General features: G+C 39.3%; 1 protein-coding gene across 6 annotated transcripts in view; it reads right to left on the bottom strand.

Moving 5' to 3' along the window:
- Positions 1-19,384, bottom strand: part of MSRB3 (methionine sulfoxide reductase B3) — a 90,363-nt gene that overhangs the window by 46,041 nt on the left and 24,938 nt on the right. For 5 of the 6 annotated variants that reach the window (XM_054084019.1, XM_054084001.1, XM_054083990.1 and 2 more), the window contains 2 exons: positions 6,786-6,894; positions 4,912-4,989 (listed from right to left, as the gene is read on the bottom strand). In XM_054084019.1, coding sequence (XP_053939994.1) covers positions 4,912-4,989; positions 6,786-6,894 — 187 coding nt within the window. Of the gene's footprint in view, positions 1-4,911; positions 4,990-6,785; positions 6,895-16,185; positions 16,319-19,384 lie in introns of those variants that run through there. The other variant, XM_009563384.2, reaches the window with a different exon arrangement.

Below are 19,384 nucleotides of genomic sequence, written 5' to 3'. Positions count from 1 at the left end.
TGGATCAAGGAAAAAAAAATGAGATGAAATGGTTTTTGTTTTCCAAACTTGCTCTTGCTTTCCTAATCATTAACATAAAAATCTTTCCGGACTTCATTGGTTATATGAGGGTAGTGAAATGAACACAGCACCAGCCAAGAAGCTGCCAGTTAGAAAATATTAAAAACTACGCATGAGCTGATTAGGAGTGCAGAATCATTTGCTATAGTGACTGCAGCTCCTCTACACCACGCTTGCAAAGCATCCAGTGAAAGGAGCTCCAGCCAAGGGCAGAATTGTATCATTTTTCATTCTACGGGTTCTTGAGGACCAAGAGGCCAAAGTCCTGTTCCAAACTGCCACAGAAATTAGTAACCACCAGGCCAAGCTCCAGCAAGAGTCCCAGGCTACAGCTGTGCTAAGCTGTACAGAGCTTAGCACATTTTCAGCATTCAGGCAGGATTGGATGTGGATTCAGCATTCAGGTATGTTCACATATTGAAGATGCTGTGGGCTGCATTCACCAAGCAACTTTACTGCAGGAATTGCAGTAAGTACAGCATTCATATTGATGGGTCATCCACAGATGTGGATTAATCCTCCAGCTTCTAGATGGGTCTGAGGAAGATAAGCACTCCCCTATCTTAATTTTTGGTGAGGAGATCAGGAGTGCATAACAATTTATCATTCAGCAGTGACACAGCAGATTAAAGACAGAAGCTGGTTTCAACAAAAAACTGATTAAGCAAAAGTAAATCAATGCTAAGTGATAACAACTTTACTGATTTTTACCTCCACCAGCCTTTTCTAGGGGACAAGAAAACGCAGAAGTTCTTGCAAGTTTTAAGATCCTCAAGTTCCTTGGGAGCTTCACAAGAACTACTAAAAATGTGAGTTTGGCTGAGAACTGTTTGGTAATACTGCCTGCTGACCAATTCCTACATTGGCAAAAGCTAACTTACTCCAAACAAATCTTATTAAACAGAACTGTTGGTTTTCACACACAATACTGCAAGTTTTGTAAGAAAAATAAGAGTCAGTCAGGGCAGATGAAGTTCCTCAAGCGGCTCTATTAGATCTTATTGAGACACCATAGCAGCTGCTTTGTATGGGCTCCCCTAGACAGGTAGCCAGCACTGAATTGTCATTTGTCCTGCTTAAAGGATATAAGAGTGTTAAGAGAGCTTAAATACCATTAAATAAGCACTCAGCACTGGAGCAAGGGAAGTACAGATGTGGCCTGGTGACTGAAATCCCCACTTGTGTTGTAAAGACAAGAGTGCTACAACGCTAACGGCACTGCAGTATTGCCCAGATACACTTTGCTTTTCTCGCTGTTGGCTTCTGGATGTCTGAGGGACATTGAGAAGACCTCACACAGCTCACTGAAAATCAAATGAAAGCATGACATGAATAAGGATGTTGCTGTTTCTCCTAGCATGTGTTCAGAAGAGACAACACCTTTACCAAGAATTCCTTCCAGAAAACAATAAAGGCAGCAGTGGGTGATTGGAAATTCATTTCTTGGCTCTGAAAATTGGAAACCAACACAACAATAATACTTGTTTTTAAAAAAGGAAATAATTCACCCAGATTTCCCAGTTCCCATCTATATCACACCTTTCTCACACATCTCTGCATATAGTAAAGGACATGACTGTGGTTTATTAAGTATGGAATAGCTCCTTTCCTATGGCAATAGCTTGAGTCATGGATTTCACTCCATTCTAACGTACTCTTGCCATGGCTGTGGACAGAATGGTATTTTTGCAGCGTACAAGAAAATGCCTTGAAAAATTAAAGTTGGTGCAATCTTGCAAATATACGTGGCCTTTGGAAAACACCAAGGATTTGAGTGGCGCAGACAGCACTCTATGAACTGCTACAGAAACACACAATCTTGCCAAAGAGGCTGTCCAGCCACAATAAATGTGGCTCACAAGAAAATAACATGAGCAGATACAGGTGATAAGCATGAGGGGTTTGTCTTTGGCTGATTAGTTTTCCACCAGATCAATGTGCTGCATTGATATGTGCTCCAGCTACATCAGGTGAGGCTCAGTGAAGGGGAAGCTATGAAACAACACCCTAAAGAAGAGCAAGGGGAGCAGAGTTGCCTCTTTTAGCATAAGCCTGCAGCTAGTTGGAGTAAGTGTAACGCAAAACCACATAAGGGCTGGCTTGCAGAAAAAGGAGGTCCTTGAGATTAGTTTATTGTCTCATTTATTGCTTTCTTTAGGCAGCTGTACCGGGAGGTAGGAGACTGTCCAGTGTGAAAGTTCAGAGATGGAATATTTAGATTCAGCAGCATGATTATGAATGTTATATGTGAGGCACCTTTGATTGTGGAAAAAGTTAAAGCATGTTCTCCATAAAGCTTGGGAGGTTTCTCATAACACTGGTACAAGTAGGTAGATGAAGAGATGTTAAATTCCTAATTGTTTCTTTTATCTTTCCTGTGATAGAGACCGAGTTCTGTTTTAAAGACGTACCAAAACCCAGTCTTTCATCTGGAGTGTAAAATTCATGTGTTCCCTGACCTTGTGTGTCACATGGTAATGAAACAACATAAATCAGAAATGTTAAAAGTTGAAGTTTGTTAATATTACTGCTGAAGCTCCAGTCTTTTTCCTGGTTAAACTGACAGGTCCATAGTCCAAATATATATATTTAAAGATTACAATGACACAAAGAAAAAAATTAATGGACACCCAATGAGAAACAAATGGAAATGCAAGTTTCAGATGACTATCTGGAAATTGAAAAAGAAAAAAAAAACCAAAACCAAAACAAACCTGCATAAACCCCCATAAAAATAACCTGCATTTTAAGCAAGGCATTGGACGTTCTTTGTATTGTAATACCACCTTTCTCCTAGGAAAATACTTTGGTGATTTACAGTCTGTGAGGAAAATTTGGTAAACAGCATATATTTTGCTTTCTCTTTTCTTTTTCCTTCTTACTTTATTAGCTGTCTGGGCTGAAGCAGTCACCAAGATACAGGAATATCTTCCATAGTTGAGGGAGACATTATATACTGATCTTTTGGAGTAAGTAAACCTACTGTTTGTTCCCACCTTCGCCAGCCACTTCAGAGCTGGCTAAATTTGACGTAGACAAGAAATGGCAAGTGCTCACAAAACAACACAAAGCCTTTGGGGAGGCTGGGCTAAGGCCAGTCCAGCCTTGGGACACAACCAGCAAGATGTTTTTTTCCGTGGCCCACTGGCCTGGAATTAGAAATAAAACCCAACTTTCCTCTTTCCCTCTCTCTCCTCCCATAAAATCCATGGGGAGTCTCAAAGAGTATCTGAAAACAGAGATATTTCCATATTGCTTATTTCACATAGAGAAATCCAACTCATTACCTCAAAAAAGTTAAGACTACACCAAAGCATACTGTGCTCTTGACATAATCACAGGTAAGGCTCATATTGCATTTTTTTCCCCTATTAAATGGATTGCGAAAGCAACTGGAAACTATCTCACATTCATATATGTGAACTAGTACTGTTCAAATCTCACTCCACAAAAAATCATACTCTTTCTCCAACAGTCAATAGAAAGGAAACCAGTCTTGAAGGTATAAGGTCAAATCTTGACTCTATTATATTAATTAGCCAAATTTTAATTGACTGCAACAGAGACAGAATTTTCCCCATAAAGATTTAGCTATAGTAAGCAGGGGAATGTCTAAATGGCAGTGTAGAAAAGTAGGTAATGGAGACTTCAGATCCCCACTTTGTAGTCCCAAGCCAAGCGCGACAGTAATACACGACATGAGAATATTGCCTTGGCTGAGTTCATAACGACCAGTTTTCCAACTTAAAAGATTCACATTATTACTGAAGTTTCTGCAGGTAATCCTCCATAAGGAAGGAGGAATCAAACACAACAGAGATGAAGTGTTTCTTTCATCTTTACAGATAGTCTCTCGAGAACAACTATCACTGCACATCTGGTGATTCTGCAGCTACATAATTTTTAATTTCCTTTGTAACCTATTACTGACCCAATTTTCTCTATTATTAGTGCTACCCTGAGCATCCTGCTTCATGCTGTAAAGGTACCTCTTCAAGTGACAGTGACTGAGTCAGTGTGAACTGAGGGAAAAAATAAGCAAAGACCAGAAATTCTTCATCAGAAGGAATGCGAACAGCCAGAAATAAGAAAAAAAAACCCCACATAACAACTGAATCCATGCAGAACAATACAGTGATTGAGAGAATTCAATCAGCACTGCTTCTAGTGCCAAATTTAGGACCATAACTCCCACAGTACTTCTAAAGAGCATTTTTCATGCAAGACACTAAAGTTATTATTTCTTTCTTAATCCGTGCTCAGTTCCTAACTCATCTCCCCATGTGTGCTAATTGGCGTGTAAGAAAATTCAATAAGTAATGCAATTTTCCTGGGTTTTGTTTACTTAACGACTTGAATTCTAAAAAAGCATCTGCTTTTTCTCTATTATCGGATACAATGCCGTACCATGGATGCAGCATTGCCACCCACGATCCAGATCTTAAAGCTACCTGTGAGGAATGCTAACTGCCAAAACTCATATCTATCAGTGCAGTGAATGACTGTATTATGATTACTTGGCATGGCTGTATAATAAAAACAAGAGGAAAAAAAAGAGATAATTACTACTTCTAACATTCAATTTCTTATTTTACCAGAACATTATCTCACTATTATCTTATTTATTTACGAAAATTTGTTATCTTTAAGACTACAGCAGTATTATTACTACAGTATTATTACTACAGCAGTATTATTATTTACATTGCTTCTTGTGTGCCCCTCATCAATTTGAATGATTTAAATTATCTTATACAATTATATAAGTACTAGAATATACATAAGATTACACCGGAACACAGTACATAAACTAATAGACAGATATCTCAAAACTCTATTTAGCATACTCACTTGAATAAAGGAGTCCCACAAACAACACATTTGTATATTCCTTGAGCTTTATGATGTGTGTACTCCCCCTCAAAGGCACTGGGAAAACAACAACACTACATTTTAAAAATAAATAAAGGAATAAGTGAGTTTTTTAAAAATTATTACAGTAGCTAAGGCTTTAGAAAAAATGTTACCCAAAAAACACATGATTTAAAAGTTGGCAGTTGTTTTTTATTAAAGGCAGCAAATAAAGCGGGCACAGGAAACAGGGAATGTCCTCATTAGTGCGCCTCAGGTGCTATGTATCATGCAAGAGGAAGCACATTCTCCCACAGTTCAAAGGACACAACAACAACAAAAAAAGGGAAAACCTGGAATTTTCCCCTATTTGGCAAGCAAAGTACAAGTTTTTGTAAACACAAATTGTTTGGCACGTAGCTCAACGTGACAACAGTACTGTCTCCAGGAACCGTGTTGGTGGTGGGCTGAGCTGTAAAGTCAGAGGTGTGAGTTGTGTGGGTGCCGGCTGCCTGGGAGCTGGGAAGCAGCGGTGCTGGGTCAGCCCGCGGTGGGCTGTCGGGCAGCAGAGGCATTGTAGCTGAAAATGAAATAATTGGTCCACAATTTCAAGCTGTGTGCGCCTTATATTTTCAGTTGAAAAGCAATATTACAGCTTTAAGGGAATATTTTTCTAAGTTAACAATCTGAAAGGCTAGGAGGTCATTCATCTAATACAAATCAGCTGCGCGAGCCCAACAAAAAGCCTATGTGCTCGGCAGCTTGTTTTTATTATCCTTTCACCCTTTTTATGAGGTCCAATTTTTTTTTTATAAACAGGATTTTTAAGAATGACCTAATCTCGGATTGTTTGTGTGCATTAAATCACGTTGTTGGTCCTGTACACAAGAGTGAGGAGGGCCAGGGGGAAGGCAGGGCTCCTGGCAGAACCTAAGGTCTCCCTTCTCCTCCGGGGCTGCGGGAAGACAAAGAGTGCCAGGGTAGAGAAGGGGTCCATCCCCCCACAGCAAATCCAGCCATCGGTACTCGCTATCAGGAAGAGTGCTGCCGATTAACCGGGCCCCCACGTGTGGTGGAGAGCCCTTTTGGGTCATGAATGAAAACAAGCAGTTACATCATTAGTCCGTGTGGAGCGGAGGTAAAGCCAGGGCCTTATGCCAAGCTCAGTGGTATAAATTAGACAACAAAAAATGGCTACGCCTTGGCAAGTTACCTTCATGCTGGAATCAGCTGAGAGAGAGACTTTATTCACTAAAAGCAGTCTTGGAAGTGAGTATTTTTTTGTTTCCTCCAGGACTCGGGGCTGGCTTCCAGCAACTAAAGCCATGTGAGGGCAGTTATTGAAAATTTTTGACATTCCAACCACAAATGAGCCAATAAATACCTTCTCCACATGTGCTTCAAAAAGAAATTGGAGCGGGGTGGAAAAGAACTAAATTATGCTACCTTCTTTCTGCAGCCAAAACGTCTATACTTACAATGGCCACCTTCAAAACTCCAGCCTCCTGGCACGGGGCCACTTCCCTCGTGGTTCTGCTTACTGCGACGTCTTCCAAAAAAAGTGTACCTAAACCGCTATTACTTCCACACATTTTGTAGTAAACTGAAAGCAGGCTCTAAATACGAGCCCAGTGACTTTATAAGACATGCAGTGTTCATTAAAAGGAAAAGTCACACAAAACCCCTGGCCCCCGCATTGCAGATGCTTGTCTTTGCAGTGGTGTTAATTTGTACGGGTTAGTAAACAAGTGCAGAAATCCTTGGAGGTGGGGCTAACCCCTTGGTGGGGAAGGTTAAGAACCACCAGTAAGAGGAGGGGGAGAAAAGAAAGATGTCTGTGTTTAAAGGACTGTGTTTTCTTCGTCCTGCCTTACCTTTCGGTCCCCTTCTCCTGAGTGACATGGTACTGCAAAGGTGTCAGCCGCTTCCTCAGCTCCTCCTGGGAAAAGACCACCTTACAGTCCTTTTTATCCCTACATGACCCTGCAAATGGAGAGGATATGGGAGAAGGAGTCTTTTTAGCTTAAATCCTGAATAATTCCTTTGGCAGACGGCCACAGCATAGCTTCTGCGTTCACTTGTCAATGACCAGACCGGTCCCTAATGCACGAAGAATGGCTCAGCTGAACTGCAGCTGATTATTTCTTCAAATCCAAGTTTAAAAACGAATTTTGCTTGAGAGCCAGGTGATTCCACTGGAGCAGTGACAATGTGCTACAGCCAAAGCCTTCAGTGTGTTATACACGGAATCGTTGCGCATACAATCATTCACAAGAAGTAACAGTTTTCCAAACATTAAATAAAAAAAATACTGCAAAAAAATACCCAACTACAGCTGAAATATTCTTTACAAGACATCTATATTGGAGACTTATGGTAATGGGCATATGATGTTCAGCCACAACATCCAACAATTTCATTACTCTTTAAAGCAGCTGAAAACTAATTCTAAATCTTCAGAATTCCAATAAGGTGGATTTAACTTCTAATTGCACCCTCATCCTTTCAATTTATAACATTAACCATTGCATTTTTTCCACTGTTGAAGCTCTAGAATAGGAGCCCTGGGGAGCAAATAATTTCTTTATGCACAAAGCTGTACAAGGTTCAACAGTAAACTTGTTGTAAAAAACAGAGTTGCTGTTAAAATTACCCTCCTTTGAAAATCTCATCTTATATTTTGCTTACTTCACACACAAAATCCAAGGAGTAAATAAGCATTACTGTAAAAAAAAATTGTATAATGCAGAAATTCACATCACATCAAGAAAGAAAAAATAACAATAACGTTGCTTTTGAGAATGTAAACTCCAACATTGGTAACAGAAATTACCAAATATTCAAATAACTTAGATAACTGGTTGCAAAAATTAGCTGACAAAATATGGCATGGAAAAAGCACTCTGATTATGACAGTAATTAAAATATGGTACAATCAGAAATAAACAGTCTCAACAAAAATATTTTTTGCTAGTAATATATATAGACTCATAAAAAGACCAATTGTGTTCCCAAAGTAGAGGGAACAGAGCTACCCGTCTGTATGTCATTTAGTACAGGAGAGGCAATGGCAGGTTTAAATTACATGGTATTGGATTGCAATTTCCTAACATTGGATGCTTTTCTGCTTTTTTACCTTGAGTCATTACTAAGGAGTGTTCATAAAAAGTAGCTTAAAGCACAGATGCTTGCAAATCATTTAAGAAAAGATGTTTCTTTCTTCCTCCCCCTCTTCTTTTTACATTTTTTTTTAATGTGTGGGGGTGGGTGAATAGGAGAGAGAGAAAAAGAATAATGCTGTTGGTCACTACTGACTAACCCTAGGAAGTATTTTCAGGAAGAAAAAAGTAAAATTGAAAACATCTGATTGAAGTAAATAGTGCAAACATAAAAAGCTTTACTAGTGAAAGAAAGGTATTGAAAAGCGACTTTATTTCATAGATTAGAAATTACTTTTGATCTAAACATTCTTAAAAACAGATTGTTTTCCACTCTGAGCCATCTCATTAGCTGTGCTGCAGAGCCTTCGTTTTAATGGCAAGCTTTGAAAGGGCGCTGCTGTATGCCTTTGTTAGCTTCAATCTTATTTGGGAGAGGGATAAAGATTTCATTCCAGGTCTCTTTGTTTGTCTTTCAAGAACCACTAAAGCAGTATTCACACAAATTTTGCAGGAATGTGCCCTGTGCCATAGCTTACAAATTATTTGGTTTTGGTGCACTTAAAGGTCACCTTCCAAATTAGCAAAATTTTCCTACATCCTGGCTTTTCAACCTTAAATGTAAATATTGTTTCCTAACTGTAAGTGAGGTTTGTTCTTTATAACATTTGGTTGCTTATTTAAAGATGTCAAACTCTGGAGGTTTTATTTTCTGAATGTGCAGAGCTCTAGGACTAGTAAGTCTTTCAAAGTATAGCTAACAGGGAAAGGAAGCATATGTATTATATAAATAGCTATTGTTACGTTGCATTACGCAGCTCAGAAAGAAACTGTTTGAGAGACAGTCTTTCATCTAAAATTCCAGTATTAAAAAGTAGCACAAAGAGCAGCAAAGACCCTTACAAACCAACACCGCTATTAAAAATATCTTCCAATTTATTATTTTTTAAAGCTATTTGCTCTTTAGAAGTTGCAAAAGGAGCAAATTAAGCCTAACCACTATGGAGAAAGTCAGAGAAAATACTCAACGCTTTGAAGAATGGTCAGTATTCCCTCTTTACTCTCCTTGAATAATTTTTCATCTATTTTAGAAATTTAGCCTTCTTCAGTCAATGGGCTCACTATATGCACAAGAAAATTTCTCTATGCCACTTGATCTACGACATAGATCAGAAGTAGGAAGCGTGTTATAAAAAATTTTTCCCCCCATTGTTAATAATTAACTGCGTGTTTTACAATACAGACAAGTATTTATGTCTACAGGGGAATTCTGCCAAATCGCACTGGGATAAACTGCAACCTACCCCAACAAAGGACTCTCTAGGTTTGTAATTTAATGGAGTATACATCAGCAAAAAGCTGTAGTTGCACTACAAATCATAAAGGAAATCTCTTGGCCCAGCCCTCAGCAGTCAAGAACAGAACTATTCAATTAATTGCACTTATTATTTAACTGCTAGCAACAAAAATATCGCTCAGCAAATTGATTGTGCTATTTCCATATTGCCAAAGAGCCAGTGAGGTAAAGAAAGACTCCCCCCTGACTGCAGAGGATGTCAAGATATGTTATCTGATACAGAGCTAGACTACAAGCTTCAATAAAATGCAATGAATCCTAGAAATTACTGGATGAGATTCTACAAATACAGTCCTTTCGTTAGGGAAAAAATTTACAAGCAGGAGGGACAGAAGTGCTCAACTTGCGGTACAAGAGTGTCTGCTTCCATTTTTTCAACTGTTCCTTTATGGCACACATGAGACGTCTGCTATGTTCAAACCAACTGTCTGTATCTTGGGAGGCCAAAACACAAAGCTACACAAATATATGCTCAATATGGGAGAAATTGCCACTAGGAATGCAGCTGTGACCAAACTTGTTATTAAGTCAAAGCATTAAAGTGGAGGCTGACCACCTTCCTCAGTGTGGTTCCACAAAGAACAAACCAGGTATGGGCCGCGGAAGGGGTTCCCAAACAGGCACCAAACTCCTTCAGCAACTCAGGCATAAAGGCAGGCTCACAGCTCATTTGCAAATTATACAGTTCAAGACAGAAGAGGAAAAAAACGTCATCAGTTTTACAAATAGCATGACATCAGTGTGATTACATTAAAGACGAGACTAAATTAAATACACCATGAGAATAACAGAGTCTGGATTCATTAGATCTGTATTGGGACTTTGCACTGGATCTCACTTGTTCTCTGTAGGTGATGCTCTCAGCAATGACTTTTAGAAGGGCCCAGGACAGCTACGTTCCTGACTCCAGTCAGATCCCACTGTTAGGAGCGGTGAATGCCAGCCTACAATGGCAGACTAAATTCCCTTTACATTCCACTGCAGGATTGGAAGCCAAATTAAATCTCTCTAATCAGCGCACCTCAGTGCCTTCGTTGGGGTCAGTGCTCATTAGAAGGGCAGTGTGCACACAACTGTTCCACAAACTGGCATCATTTGAGGCCATCTGCCTTCAGCCTTCTGCCAACAGTTATAACAGTCCTAAAAGTTATTAAGATCTGGAAGCAGGACAGAAAGCTTCATGAAGAAAAGGCCATTAAACAAAAAAAAGCTGAGGAGGGTGAAACAGACTCCAAGAGAAGCCCCGTCGGAGCCTTCGTGGCGTTCCTGTGCTTAGGAATGGCTTCTCTGAAAAGCAACGTGATGCACACTGCCATTCACTATTCACCCACAGTCTATGGGCATCTCAGAGTCCAGCTCTGGAGTCCTCCTCTGTAAAAACTAAGTAAACAAACAGTATTTTCTGGGTGTTTACCTGACAATGAAGACATTAAGCATCTCACCTCACATATAAATCCCATTTTCAATTGACCTTTTCAAATCCGTGGTTCATAACGCAGGCGTGTGCCATTTCCTTCTATATAAGCAATCACAAGAAAACTAGCAACAAGATATGTCCAGACAGATGGGCACAAGTTAGCAGACCATTAATCCTCGCCACTCAGCCCTTCACTTGCTCCAGCGTGCCGGAGGGTGGCAATTAGTGTCTGACATGCCCTGAAATATGGTGGCATTTTGCCTGACGGCTTTCCTTCTTAAAATAGTCTTTTGAACCATTCTAATGATTTTCTCTTATGTTTTGTTGCTTCATATCACTGAAATTAACTCAACATTTCAACTGTGTGGAAGACACAGCATATATTTTCCTGATTATACGTATGCTTATGTTCCACTAGCATTAATGGACATTACAGTCATTCACTGAGTACATACCATTAAGACTTCCTGAATTAAATACAGCAAGATCAAATGTTCCAGCAGAGTACAGCCATATAATAAATTGGGCTTCTAGTTTTCAGTACTACTTCTTTTAATATACCCAAACAGGATTTTTAGGGGCCTTCCAGCACATTTTATTATTTATATACTACCCCAGCCCCAGACCTGCAATGTGACCTGTGTGGGCAGACCCTTGAGAATACGCATAGCTCCAACAATTGCATAAGGGTCTACAAATGTAAATCAGATTAAAGGATCTGGCTCTGTAGACTCTCCTTCTCAAAGCCCGTCCCCTCACAAGCTGGTCATACCTTAGTCACTGACAGTAAATTATCCCAAACTGATGTTAAGAAGAACCCTGCAAGACTAAAAAATATTTGCACACCTTTATTTAAGTAAATACCCTTACGTATGCTATCACTAACACTATTATTAAAAGTGGAATGTCTCATTTTTAATACTTCAAATTTCATTTACATATTTTATGCCTCCTGTTTACAGTTATGCCTTTCTCTGTGCTTAGGAAAAAGCAAATACAGAACTCTCTCTTTCACTTCTGTTTTGTCTGTTCTCTGCAGCCTCTAGCCTGCAGCCTTGGGGAGATGACACAGCAGTGTCCTCTCACTGCAAACAAGACAAGAACTGCTCACCTAGTTAAAAAAACCCACAACTGTTGAAAATGCAAATAGATGCAAACAATTCTATTGGCTTTTACAGAATCTGCATTTTACATGACAGATGTTTTTTATTATACTATCACAAGTGATTTTAAATTACCTAAGTATGCTGCTGACTGGGATAGATGCTGCAAAGGAACTCTGAAATGCTGAGGTCAAATTTAAGTAAAATACAAACTTCATAATTTAAGAAACCCTGTAAATGTTTTACAGGTTGAAAAACACAACTGTGTTTCTTCTCTGAGGGATGTCTCCTTTCCTTGCTGTAGGTAGCTAACTCCCACCTGCTGCTGAAATACAATTTGCAGTTTCATGCAAGCATTAGGAGTAATGGGGCGAAGACCATTTCCACTATATTGTGCAGCGAAAATCCAAAAAACAGGTACTAGGACAACAATTACAATTTTGGGTCAAACGCCAGGTTGTACTTTAAAAAGAACACCACCCAAAAATTAACTGTCTTTAAAAAAATTATTTACTTAACACCCAGGAGGATCACATGGCCACAAGGGAAGGGCAAGCCCCTTCTTTGCCAATGCACAAACTTCCCATACAATCAAATAACTGAGCTGCCACATTTATTTTTTAAACCTGGTCAGTTGCATGGCTCATGTTTTATGTAAATGTACAGGTTTTGAGGCACCTTCAGAGCTCTCCCATGTAAGACAACAAATTTCAGAAGCGCCCAAAAAAAAAAAAAAATCACCATACTCCCAACTAATGCATCTCCTCTGTGCACTCGTTTTCCTTCCAAAGGAAGTGGTACTGGAACCACAGTGGTCCCAGTACGGGCAGCATCTCTGGGAATGGAAGCTGCCTTGTTTTCTCAAGTCTGTAAGCGTCTTCGTGGCAGGTTATGTGGCCAGAGTAGCCATGCAAGGCAAGAGAGAGATTCCCTTGAAAAGAAATCTAAAGCTGCCTCCTCTCCCCACCAATGCAAAAAACACTTAACAAAAGATTGAAGTGTTTTGTGTAGTGGGGAAGGGGAAAAGAAAAGCAGCTCTATTTGTCCCCTCCAGGGATGTCTACTTTACTTCCTTATCTCACATTAATGAAATAAATGTCACCACCAGCTACAATCTTGGTCTAACAGCCCTTCCAAATTATAACCACTGAGGACTCCAACTCTCACCCTGCGCTGGTCGGGGCTTTTCAAGTTGTCATCTTCACTGGCACTGCAGCTATGGGAGCATGAGACTGCTCAGCAGAGGCTGGTGAATAACAGCACCTTCAATTAAGTGGAGCAAAAGCTCATTATGATATGAACTGCCACTTCTGTTAGCCTTTCTGCTAAGATGGCCAAAGACAGAGTGCATGGGGCAGCTGACCTATTTGCCTTACTCTTGGATGCAAATCAGGCAAGACAAGATCAAGATCTATTGGTACAGCAGTGGAGACGGGAACATTTATAATGATGGATTTCTCTTCCTCTCTCCCCTAACAGATAAAGAGACTTTTGTTTTGTTGATACAATCCTAGCACCTATCACAGGCACTACATTTGTTTAAATTAAAAACAAGGAAGGCAGACACACTGAGCACTCTTTATCTGGTCAGTAGGTTTCAGTCAGAACGATTAAACGGTGCACAACATATGGAAAGGCATTTTATTAACAGCAGAATTAAGCCGAATTTAATAAAAGTGCTTTATGCTACCTTTTGCATTTAAAATATTTCAGTAAGCCATCAAAATAAGTTTATTCACACGGCTTTAATAAAGGTTTAACCCTGCAGCGGAAACAATTAAAAAGTCAGTATATGCCAGCGGTTACCGCAGCGGTGTGTAGCTTATTGTGGCATTCAGGCTGTTGCTAAATCCTCCTGCTGCTTCCTCCACAATAGTGATGTGTGGCCTGTGAAATGAGCAATGCGTTTCAAGAATCAAGGTGCCGCAATCTATACGTCACATGGGGGTGGAGGAAAAGAGCAGGGTGAGGGGAGGTCTTTCTTCTCCTTCAGTTCCCCACAACAGCCCAGATCTAACCCCTGCTTTAGCAATGATGCAAGCAGGCACAGCCTGCTCTGTGGCCTTCAGTCCCGCATCTCCAAGCACTGAGGGACAAACCAAACATGAGGACAGGTTGCCCTGCTACAACCACCACAGAAGGTAGAGAAGTAGCCAAAAGGTTAGTAACTGCCAATGTCTTTCCCTAGAGGGTCTTCTGGACTTCTCAACATTTCTGTAAAATTCAGCCATGCTTTACGGGTCAGGAAGACAGGGTCAAGCCCTATAAAAGGGCTTTAATAGGACTCGGCCAAGCCTTTTCCTGCTTTGCTCTCCTTGGGACTCCTTGTCCTGGGCCAGGGAGTTGAGCAGGGAATTCTTACCTGCGGTGCACAAAACTGCCAGTAGCAGACCTGGGCTACTAGCAGCTCCCATCCCATGAGAACCCCTCCTCCAGCTGGAGCAGGGCACACCAACACAGCTTCTTTTGAAAGAAATCATGAGATGAGGCAGGTTTAGCCTAGAACTAAGAACAAGCATTTTCTATTTTCTACTTCTTAGGCATCTCTGGACACAAGTTCTCTCTATTCCCAAATCATGATCTGTGCTGCAGCAACCCGTGGTTAACCTAACACCTAAATTATAAAATCCATGTCTCTGGTGCCTCACTTCCAACCCATGCTCTCTAAATTCATTCCATATACCATCAAATTTCAAGCTTGCGTATCACCTAAGTGACCTCTTAGATCATCTCCAACACTTCCAAACACACCCTTATAGACTTTAGGGTTCACATTTCCATCTTGCACCTTTTCTTACTTGCCCTTTAGCAGCTTAGCAATATCCTTCCAAGATCTCCTTCCTTTTGGTGTGCTGCCATCTCTCCTTTACATCATATTCTTCTATGCAACCTTCATGAACCTCAGAAAAAGGACAAAGCTAAGGGTTGCTTTGAATTGAAGGGAAAAAAGTGAAGGCAGTTCTTAAGGACTTCACAAACCTCCTCTTACACACTGAGTCTAATAACTAAGAGAGCAGCTTTTCATGGGCGCCTTTAAAATACAGAAACACTGAACTTCAGCACTGAAAATTCATCTTTTCTATACTCAGCCTCAGCAGAAAACACAGTAAGCCTGAGCTGCAGAGGGCACAGGAATGGAACGCAGGAAATTTATGAGCTCCCAGAATTAAAACATTCCTTCAAAAAAAGCAGAAATGGCTTGTGGTGGGTCTTTTATGGGAGTAGGAAGGGAAACCAAATGACCTTAGGAGATCTGTCAGGCAACACATTAAGGAACTGGCTCTGTGCATGCTGCTGGGAGCACAAGAAACATCTCACCCTCCCTGTGCTACTCAGTGCCACAGAGTCACCGAGGAACTTCCACTCAGATGAAGGAGGGATGAGCACCTTCTATCAAGTAGATAGGGGAAAGTGCAAAACTTCAACAGAATGAGGAGCTAAAAAGGGGGACAAAGCAGGGTACAAACACCAGGGTACAAAAAAAAAAAAAAAAAGGGAATATTAACAAAGGGTTTCTGGTCTTCTTTACGATCCCAAGTTTTGCAAGCATCAGGCACAATAACAGTATTTACTCCTCATAAAATATCTACAAAAAAACCAAACCATTTTAAACTGCATTAAATAAGACATTCTAGGCTGAATACTATTTTAACAAAAGAAACACTTGTAAATACAGAATAACACTAAACACACTCCGATTAAGACAGTTATAATCAAAGGTAATTTTGAAAACCCATTTTCAAGCCATTCCAAAAAAATGACAATGTTATGCTCTACTATGACAATACAGCATTCTACTATGACAGACATATAGGCAGACATTTACGTAATAACGGCAGTTGAATACTTCACATGCTATTTACTATTGCGCTCACACAGTGCTTGTTTTCAAGTCTCATTTCAAGCATTTATCACATTCTTCCTAACTGCTAGGAGGCAGCAAGCTAGGTAATTTGTAAAACTGTATCTCAAGTTTTATAATCTATTCTTGTTCCAAATCGATATTTGCTGGTTTTTTCTTCATTTAACTTCACAGAAACGAGTTATAATTTTTGTCCCCCCCAAGCAGTTCTGAGGAACATGTACAACCAGCTGAGATATCCGACATATTTAAACCCCAAGGAAATTTTTATGTTCAAGCTATAAACCCCAGAAAATAAAGATCTATAATGAAAACATTGACAAGCATTTAACCATAGCCATACTGGTGGTTTTTGCTAAACAACATATCAGTCTTACTTTTATTTTCTTTCAGACCACGTGAAGAGACATCTGTAATAGTACATCTTTGGTGACACACATTATGGAAAGCTATGGGAAAGTTACAAGACACATTATGGAAACAAGGTACAAACATACAATATGAAACATTTAGGCATACTTAAGTTACATAAAGTTTGATAGCAACTACTGTAACTTGAACATATGAGACTAAGGTCTTTTCTAGACTTTTCGTTGTTAAAGCCAGATCTGGCAAATACTACGCACACACATAATTTCACTAATGAGCAGTTTGAGAGTTCAGAAGGACAAATGCATATGAATAACTCATGTATATAACTCTATGCAAGATCTGCACCTAGAAGTAATCCTTTTTGTTAACAGATTACTACTAAAAATCCAATTTTGAGACTCAGTAATTTTTTGTTCATTAACTTTTCATTTCCATTTTATGGAAAGACATTACACTGAAACTTGGAATCAACAAAGGTTTAATAAAACAAGTTATCAGAAACTATACTATAGACATTTACTTAATAAAGACTTACACCATATGCCCAGCACCATCTTCATACAGATGTATTGTAGTTTAATCTAATTCTAGAAAAGTATGGTTTCCTACTAGAAGTTGTTTTAGTAATTAAACACTTCACAACAATTTAATAGCATCTAGGACTTTATTATTTCATACAAAAAAATATACTAAGTCTACCCCCGTAATTTCTTCATCATTACTTTTACTTGATTTTACAAGCACCATAATTTTCTTTGATCTACAGGACAGGAAAAGGCAAATTATCTCATGCAAAAAATGTGATGTTAGCAGCACAACATTCAAAGTGTTAAAGAAATGAAAGGGTTTTTTTAAGAAACGAGAACCCATAAATAATTAAAATACACAGCAAAGCAAAATAAGCTATCTTTTTCCTTTATAGCTTGGTGGTCTGCTACAGAAAACATATGTACATGGAATCTGCATAATCATTACTTGTATCAGTTACTTGCTGGTATGCACTAAGGCAACTGAAGTAGTTTTTACATTAAAAGTTTTGGGCGGTTTTGTTGTGGTTTTGGGTTGCTTTTTTTTTAAGATTTAATTTCTGTGAACTAAATCCTCACAGGTGCTGAGTGAGACCTACATTTCCAAAGAAATTTACAGCATTCATCTCTAATAAAGCGGGCTCAAGGAGCAACACTTTTACATCACACGACAGACACAACAGAGCTGTAATCATTACTGGCAATGATGAAACCTTGAACCAATGTGAATGTAATGTGCGTACAAGCACAGACTGATGTGATTTTTCCCAATGCTTACACTTTTTTTAGAGTACTTTTAACCATTCTTAAGGTCTCAGAGTGTACTTTATGTATGAATGACTCCTTGATGGGAAGCTTTTCATGTAGTGCTAGGTGTGCAAAACAGCATATGCTTAGTGCCATCTACTGGACTGCTCATACTCTGACTTCACCGTGCCAGCTACAGAAAATGTTGTGGGCAAACTGTGTACTAGGTTTGCACACATTGAAATGTTAGTCCTAACTTCAGACAAAAAAAACGGGTTTAAAATACAATTTAGAAGAATAGATCCACACTCCAGGTGGTAATATACAAAAAGAGTAAGTAAAAACACTTCACTAGCACAACTGAATCCGTGCTTAAAAAATAGTGTTTCAAAGACAAGACAGGAAGTCATCCCTGTTCTAAGATACTTCCTAATGTTGTTTCATTCTTTTAACTTTTGGGGGGGAAATAACTTATTTCTGGTCCACAATTATAACTTTTATATATATAAAAATATATACATAATACTTAAAGTATACGTTGCATTATAAGGCCAGAGGTACCATTCCAAGCATGGAAATTTAAATGATACTTTCATTCAAGTCCTGGTCCTGCAAATATTTAATTGCATGGAGTTTAAAACTGGGTTTGAAAGCCCCATTTACTGCTCTGCCAGGCATTTGTAGCTCTGCTAGCACTTCACTCCTTTATGCTGAGTAGGCAGGGGTTCCAGAAGGTTAGAAAATCTCCTTCCATATGGAATTTGCAATTCAACCAGAAGAAGACTGAACTCCACACTATTCCATACTCAGTGGGCACATAGCATGATGGAACGGTTGCTGGGCTGCAACTCAAACAGCACTGGGTAGTGGAAAAAGTACTAACTCAAAGTATTATGTTATAAAAAAGTCATGAGAACTTGGGGTGTTTTCTGTATATTCAGAAGTTAAAATCACAGGGCATTGTAGCATTTAAACAGATGTTGGCTCTAGATCTGGTTCCTATGTTTAATTTGATACATGCTATACCATTTACTTGCACTCCCCTCAATACACCACATACAAAAACCAAACCAAAGCCAAAGCAAAGTTAATTTATAAGCATCTGGGGAATATACATTATTCTTAAAATATGTGAGATATGTGATTGCCTATTATTCCACTGTTAGCAGATGAAGTGGGGTTTATTCTATATAAATATCTATATATCTCTCTGTAAAGTCACCAATCAGTGGAACCCATTCTGCTAATGTTTGCACAGTTACGGAGCAAAGGGACAAGAGCAAACAGTAGTGTTAGGAGCTTTTTACTCCAAAATGTGATTGCTGGATTATGTCAGAAAAATTATTTGATCGAACAGCTAATGTGATGTATTGCAAAAAGGTACACAATAGCAGAACCTCCCGCTGGCTGTGTTTCAAGCTGATCAATTTTGAGATCCGCTTTTCAGAGCTGGAACAAAATGACCAGAAGACTGAGTGCCCCCATTTTAAGGTAGGCACCAGCAACAGGAGCATGCATCAAAAGATGCATAATGAAGGCTAAGAAAATGTGCTTACTCTTTATTTTTAGGATTTTAAATCTGGCTCAGCAGCAAATATAACAGGAAACTAAGGTCAGGCGGACAGAATGTGGGTTATTCTCTTTCTTCCTCAATATGTGTTTACAGCTCCTATCTAGGTTAACGAGACTTTTGTCCACATGTGAGTGGAAAGAGAACACAAATGCTGCAAAAATTGGACAAAAGTTGGGTTTAGTTCAAATAAAGTGTAATCAGCTTTACAAAAAGCCATCCTCTTGAAAACTGATGTCTTATCACTGAAAAAAGTCTTTACAACATCACCTCCACATGCTTGTTAAGACCAGCTCTGGGGAAAAAGTGGTTCTAACATTTTGCACCCTTATGAACCAGTAGTGAGTGCACTACAAACAC

Source organism: Cuculus canorus, chromosome 1 (assembly GCF_017976375.1).
Source record: "Cuculus canorus isolate bCucCan1 chromosome 1, bCucCan1.pri, whole genome shotgun sequence".
Taxonomy (NCBI): Eukaryota; Metazoa; Chordata; class Aves; order Cuculiformes; family Cuculidae; genus Cuculus; species Cuculus canorus.
Note: the sequence above shows the minus strand (reverse complement) of the source record. Positions and strands in the feature narration are given on the sequence as shown.